The sequence below is a fragment of the Rhinolophus hipposideros genome (genome assembly GCF_964194185.1).
Source record: "Rhinolophus hipposideros genome assembly, chromosome: 11".
NCBI classification, from domain to species: Eukaryota; Metazoa; Chordata; class Mammalia; order Chiroptera; family Rhinolophidae; genus Rhinolophus; species Rhinolophus hipposideros.
In genome coordinates, this window is record NC_138057.1 from 17,514,344 (window position 1) to 17,521,760 (window position 7,417).

The 7,417-nt window shown below is 38.9% G+C and overlaps 1 protein-coding gene across 1 annotated transcript; it reads right to left on the minus strand.

Moving 5' to 3' along the window:
• Nucleotides 1-2,538: 2,538 nt before the first annotated feature.
• Nucleotides 2,539-7,062, minus strand: DMRTA1 (DMRT like family A1; the record flags this gene model as incomplete). Its single annotated transcript, XM_081066448.1, has 2 exons — nt 2,539-3,386; nt 6,411-7,062. The coding sequence occupies 2 exons, from the start codon at nt 7,060-7,062 to the stop codon at nt 2,539-2,541; spliced, it is 1,500 nt and encodes a 499-aa protein (XP_080922574.1).
• Between the last annotated feature and the right edge of the window lie 355 nt (nt 7,063-7,417).

A 7,417-nucleotide genomic window follows, 5' to 3' on the forward strand; every position in this document is an offset into this window, starting at 1 on the left:
ACCCTTTAGACGCTTAGGAGTTCAGGCCTGAAGCAGCATCCATGGGCATAAATGTCAAGATTATGAAGAACTCACTGGTGTAACAACAATGTCAAATTGTACCCACAATGGTTGGTTTGTTGCTTTTATTTTAACTCATGGTAATATAGGCTGTGAGCAACCTGAGGTAAGGCCTTGCATCTTAGTCACCTCTTTGTCCCCTGTATATAGTACAGTGGCTAGCACAAAGTAAATGCTTAGTAAATAGTTATGAAACAAATGGATTCCTAAGTTAACACTTTATTGTGTCTTTTATTTAATTCAGTCAATGGCAAACTATTACTTAAGTATCTATTACATACCAGATACTATACAAAGATGTGAGTGGACAGACATGAATCCTTTCTCAAAACTTATAGTCTAATTGAAATTGATGAAGTAACTTCCACTCCTAATTATTAACACTATTATTATAACACTGGGAATGGACATTACTGCTGAGATTCTACCTATTTCCCCACATACAATTTAATGGTTGAACAAAATGACCTATTCTGTAAAAATTATTTAAGTTCTAAAATTACAGTAAAGGGTATGAAACATATAAAGAATCGTATAAATTAACTTCGGTTTTAAGATGATAAAATTATTTTTTTTAAATTTGAATCCTGCCCCAAATGGATGTTCTCCCCAGTTCAAAAGCAACTCAGTCTCTCCAATGGACACATGCACACCATTATATACACCACACAAAGAATTCAGCAATTCTAGCACTGCTGCATTTTTAAACCAGAGCTCTATTTTATAATGTAACTTCCTTTAAGAATGCAATATTTTGTATTTGGTCTCCTCTATAGGATTTAGCCCTTTCAAAACAACAACAACAATAGCACTCAATAAATGAAATAGTGCAATGCAAACAACTTAAGAATCACCAAAGATTCTAAAACCTGAATGGCATTTAGAACTCATGGAGATTCAAGATCCCCATGAAATTGTATGCAAAACTGTGCCCGTAGACACCTTTATAGAATTCTCTGGTTTTATCAGAATCTCAAAGAGTTCTATTATCCAAAACGGTTTGCTTCACTCAGTACAGTAATTGAATATCAGTTACCTGCCAGGCATTGTACCAAAGTCTTCATGATGACAGAACTGATAGGACTTGAGTGTATAATACACCTATATGGATACATACACACACATACATACACAAATATATATTATTTAAGAAATCTCTAGTGAATTGTGCTGCTCAAACTGTTTAAACCATCTCTAATTCATCAACTATCTCACACCACAGCTGGGTTTCCACTTATTCCTAACAAAAATAATAAAGCTACTGTCCTTTAAAAACATGATGACACATAAAGAAAACTTCATAGAATCGTTTTGTAAGCAGTTTTATCAGGGACTTTCCACTGACTGAAATAAATAGATTTCAAATGTTCCAGATGGAAAACAAAAGATATTTTTAAAATCTCAAGAAAATCTCTAAAATGTAATGACAATTTTTCTCCTTAATGTATTAAGCATCATCCATCTAGAATCAATCAATATTTATCTGAACAGCTATTTAAATTTTCTCAATAACGTTATTTTTATCTTTGAGAATGACTGCCATAATCTTGTCACAAACATATGCCCCAGATACAGGCATAGCGCACTTAAAGATTAAAATTCTCATCCACAGTAGGCATTCACTTTATAATACGAAAATCTCTATGTAGCATAATCCAAAATGACTACTTCAAAAAATGGCTAGTTTATATACGTTAGGAAAATTAGGAAACCATTGCTTTTCTAATTGCTACACTCTTCCAGAACTGAGTTGCACTTAGTGATAGTTGCCAGGAGATGGCGGAGTCTTATTTCCACAGATTTACTTTGTTGGTCTTTGTGTAAGTCACAATGTTCGCTTTAAAGAGAAATGTTTTATGAATGGCACTTGTCACAAATGGCAGATATGAATGAAAAAGAAGACATTCAGAAAAAATAAGGAATTCAAATTTCTCAAAGTTTTACTCATTATTAATCATTTATATATGGATAAAATATTTTTAAATACTTTGAATAACTTTTTTCTCTCCTTTGTACAAGGAACAGAAGGAAAGAATGAGTTTAAAATAGTAATTGTTAATGTTTAGAAGTACCGCAATTTTTCAATTCTTCCATTTGGTTCCATTCTGATTGTTTTACACTTACAAATATATTTGTCAACTATAAACTCCACTTTTCAATAAAATAAAAACAAGAATAGTTTTAAAATAGAAATTTTACAACTTGTATTTTAAGAAAATTTATTAGTTGAAATTAATGGCTTTATTCAAGGAACGTATGTTTCAATGCTTCTTTCTCTTAATAAATGCTAACAAAGAGTCTTTAGATCTCAAGTTTATTATATTGCTGGTAAAAAAAATTTTTTTTTGCATCTATAAGGCCTGATAATCCCTTCACATACACAGTGAACACATTAACAGATATGGATGTGGGTACAGGCGTGGGGGTTGTATTGCATACTTCTAGAAATACTCCAGAAAGGGAGAATAGGCAGATGTGTTACAGCTTGTCCTGATTCAGCCTGGAATACAATCTGCCACCAGCTACAGAGTCTTTGCTGGAAAGATAGGAAGAATCCCTAATCATCCCCGAAAAGGCATAATCCAAAACTGGACGGAAAGGCAATGCTGGTACCAACCCAGGAGTTAGGTAGGGTGACATGAAACCAGACAGCCCTCTTCCTGGAGAGGAATATGCCAGCCGTAATGGACTGATACCTAGTCTAGGATTTAAACTGTAGAGACTTGAATCACCTCCATAAGAAGCAGACGCTGTTTGAAGAGGAGAGAAAGCTGATTTATTCCCTAGAGTCCCAAAACCAATTCCAGCTAAACTAAAATTTGAAGCTCTCTGAAAAGCTGTATTTTCCAATTCTCCTGAGCTTGCTAGGTCCCTGGTGTCTGGTTTGTGTTCTTTCCCATTTAGGACCTGTTCAATAGCTTGGACGACATCTCCTTTGCAGAATTGTAGAATGCCTTCTAGCCGGCTGCGCCTGTAACTTGGAAAAATCTTGGTAAGGATATCAAGAGGATCTCTTGGTCTTGAGGACACTGTGGGAAGTCTGGCTCTGGCAGCAGTGAAGTCTTTGGCCCACTCACTTTCATTTCCTGATTCCAGATCAGAGGATGACAGGGACCTGGGACTCTCTTCACCTTCTGATTGCTCCCCAGAGTAAGGAGACTGGATGCTGTCATCCTTGTTGGAGTTTTCTGAAATAGATGGCCGAACATTTTGTTTTGCAATGACACCATTAGACTTAGGAGCTGATCCCAGGGTAAGTTGATGGGATTTCGAGACTGGTCCTTCTTGTCCACTCTGGCATGAGTCACATTTATTGTCTCTTTGTTCTGGGACAAGGAAATAAAAAGGAATCAAATAAAGGGAAAACTTCCCAGAACATAGTACTGCCCACTCAAAAATAATGCTGGATAAAATCATTCATTCACTCATATAGCAAGTATATTAGTAATCCTTATTTAGTGTAATGAATTTTAATGAATGAGAATTTTAGTAGATCATTTGGAAACGTGGGAAAACACTATTTACTATGCCATTTCAGGATCACAAAATTATATAATATATACATGCTGTAGTTATTTAGAAATCAGAAATGAGAGTCTATTGTTACCCCTAAATTGTTAATGTAACACCAATGTCTCACACTGTTTGCCCCATCTTGTCAATTTGTGGTTATCCTAAATGTCATCCAAGTTTTGTTGTTATCCAAGTCTTCTTTTCACAAGGACACCATGCAAAAAGTACTAAATAAAATGATTAAGGTTTAGATATGAAATAAAAAACAATCTTAGTATGAAAATGAATATTCTGTTTAATCATTAATGCTGAATTTCAACAATTGGCTTTTTTAATGTTCACATTTCAGGTTCCAATTAAATTACCCGAATAATTTGAAAAAATAACAAAATTGCTATTTCATTTCAAATCTAAACCAATAATGACTACTGCTGTACCAATCTCAAATCATATCAGAGTCATATATTTCACTTTATGTTACAGATGACACAGAGTTGGTATTTGTATAATCCTCTGTGAAATACAGACTTTCTTTTCCAATCCCTAGGAAATATCAAGAAAAGAGATTACAGTCAAATGTCTCTAAAAAATTAGAAACTGCACCACTACACTATTGCAATCTGTATGGATCTTCAAAGTATGTAATAAAAATAACACATTAGGCATTTGCTTCAAATCACAAATCCCTTTGGAATATTAAGGAAAATTTTCCAAAAATATTTTTACACAAAAATCTGATATCCTACCTCAGCATGTTGAGTGTGTGAATATTAATAACACAGTATCTTTAGGAAAATAGTAACAATTGATACATTCACTAAATAACTTTTACATTGGTTTATATTTCCTCTTACCCTATAGACATATTTTACCTCTATTTCCATTAAAAAAGAGTATATTGTCAAGTGGGGTACTCAGAATATTTCTGTCAAACTTTCTTCTTCTACAAAGTTTATGAACGCAACAAATGTTGCCTAAAGCAGTGATTTGCTACCACAATTTGCAAAACTCTGCAGTTTTTTCCATGAGAGGTCCTAAATTCTAAAGAAATATCTACTGTTTATTTTAAAATTAAAGTAAGCATGTACAATTTAACACTGATTGCTAAACTGCTGTCATTATATCAAACATATAATAAGACACTGCTCCTGCAAAATTACAAACTCTCTAAATAAAACAAGAAAACTTTCCTAATGAAGTTTGCCAAGTGGAGATAGACTGGCATTGGTCTGCCATTCCATTGTATATAATGTCTTATAGTTTTTGTATACACACACACACACACACACACACACACACACACACACATATATGGTTTTCCTTATTTTGAATATAAGCTTCTTTTGTGTAGGAAAATCTTATTCACCTCTGAATCACTGTTAGTCTTTTATCTAATGAATAATTTAAATAAACTACCTTCCTATAGTTAGTTCATAGATATTGTGTGAGATGAGGTATTCAGTATAGAAAAGTCATGAAATTAGTCTTTCAAAAAGGTTGGTCAACTGGGGCAAAGAATCAAGTAATTGACCCTATAAAAGAGAACACGTTGGTACCCTTTCCAAGGAAAATACATAAATCAATGTCTAGCAGAAAGTTGTCAGCCAAATCACACTGTCAATTTAATTTACAGAATTTTAACTTTTACTTCTCTTTTATAGTTTTGTTTAATAACTGTGCCCTTCAGTTCTCTTTGATTTTTCATAAGAAATATTTAAAATCTCTTTGGTCTACTGAAATAAACTAAAACATAGGCAAAAAATGGCATAGGTGAACACAAAATCATACATACCTTATTTAAATGCAGAGAAAGTCTTTTTTAAGAAATACATCTTATGATCTAAGACCTGCAATTCTCACAATCTGGGGACGTCCTCTCATTAATAACTTACTGTATCATTATTGTATAATTGTATATGATACAATCTGTCTTGGATTTATACAAAATTACTGAAATGACATTTTCACTGCTAGTGGGCCCTGTGGAGGGCTATAAAATCCACTAAAATACTGTGGGATTTACATTAACAGGAAAAGTTAATTTGAACCCTAGTCAAATGTGTGTGTGCACTTTTTACCTAAAAGGAGTATGAAAATGACTTGCAGTCAATAAATTAGAGAGAAAAAATAAAACTCCTTGGATAAGAAAGCGCTAATATTGTGCTTTGAAATTCTTACTATTGGTTTTACAAAACTGGAAAACTTAAATTTCTTTTTCCTATGGGAAGCGCTGAAGCTTCAAATAGCACATTCTACACTTTAGAAGGCTGACAAATGGGGATTGGAGATAGAATGCTTAAAAATTTGGAGAGAAAGAGGTGAAAGAGGCATTGGTAAATTCTCTTCCCCACTTGTAGCTGGCTGCAAAGACTTGCCCCAATGGTAAAGAACCGTACTCTCATTATCAGTGAGTTTCTCACACAAGATCAGAAGACTATGGTTTTATAGCTGAAAAGACTACAGAGCAAGCTCAGAATGCGGCACCCCTCACGAAGTTTCCCTTACTGATTGCTTCAACTTCTACTCACACACAAGTCATAGAAACTTGGGCGCAAACTCCGTTCCTAGCATGAGTTGCTCATCTGATCACTCACTCTTCACTTTTTCATCATCTGATCCTATCACCTAAAGGAATAGATAGCTTTTCCAAAGTGAGGGTGATGGGTCCCTAACACTCATTAATGTCACATGGCAAAGCAGTTTCCCAGAATATACACAAGAGCGTCTTTTAAAGAACTTTTCTGGACCGCCTCCAGGGCATGGCTGCTTGTTTCAAAAAACGTTTCTCCAGAACAATCATTTTTATCTTGCAAAGAGGAAATAAAAGACCAACTCACCCTGCTTTTCCTCCGCATAATCTGGCTGAAAAACATCGAAGGCAGGGGTCGCCAGGCCACCAGTCTGTCTGAAGGCATCCAGTCCTAGCGCAGTCACTGCGGCAGGGACGCTCGCTGCCAGAGGATCTTCCGTTGCGCTGCCACCTCCACAGGTCCGAACCCCGGGCCCCGAGGGTCCAGAGTACAAGAGCCCCTGCAGCCCCCGGGCCTCGCTCTCCTCCTGGGCCTGCTGCCTGCGCAGCGCCACCTGGGCAGCCATGACGCGCTGGCGCTCAGCGATCAGGGTGCACTTGGCACAAGCGCAGTCCCGCCAGCGGCAGAAGCGCTTGTGGCCTTTGAGCGCCGACACCACGCCGTGGTTGCGACAACGGGCGCACTTGGGCGTCCGTGGGTAGCCGCAGCCCACCGTGCCCACCCCCCTCTCCAGCCCGGGGGCCGAAGGGCAGCCTCCCCTTGCAGCGGTGGAGGCAGCAGCGGCCGTGGCGGCCCGCAGAAAGAGGCTGGGTGGCCGCAGGAAAGTTGGAGGAACAGGTATCCCCGGGGTTACCGGCAACACCGGACTCAGGGGTGGAGGGGCGGCCACCAGCCCCGGGGCCAGGTGAGGTCGGCAGCTACCGCTGCGGTCTCTGCTGCCACACTGGGAGTGCTCCATTCCCGAGAAGTGTCTGCCAAGGGGTAGCGACAGGAAATGGTGCTGTCCACAGTGAACCCTGCCGCGGCGCGCGCGGGGGGCACAAGGACCGGGCGTGGTCCCGCTGCCTCCCGCCCACACACGGACAAAGTTTGACACAATTCCCGCCGTGAGCTGGAGACTACCAGGCGCAGACGTCCAGTGAGCTTCTTAAGAGTCCCGGGGCGCACGTGAGTGCCCCCGTGCTTCGCACATCTTCTGAGCCAAAGGCAAGGGCTGCGGGGCTACTCCGCCCACCGGGTCCACCGGCCCAGCGCGGAAGGCAGGGGGAGGGAGGGCCGGGGGCGGAGAGTGGGGATCGCCCGGGAGGAGGGGC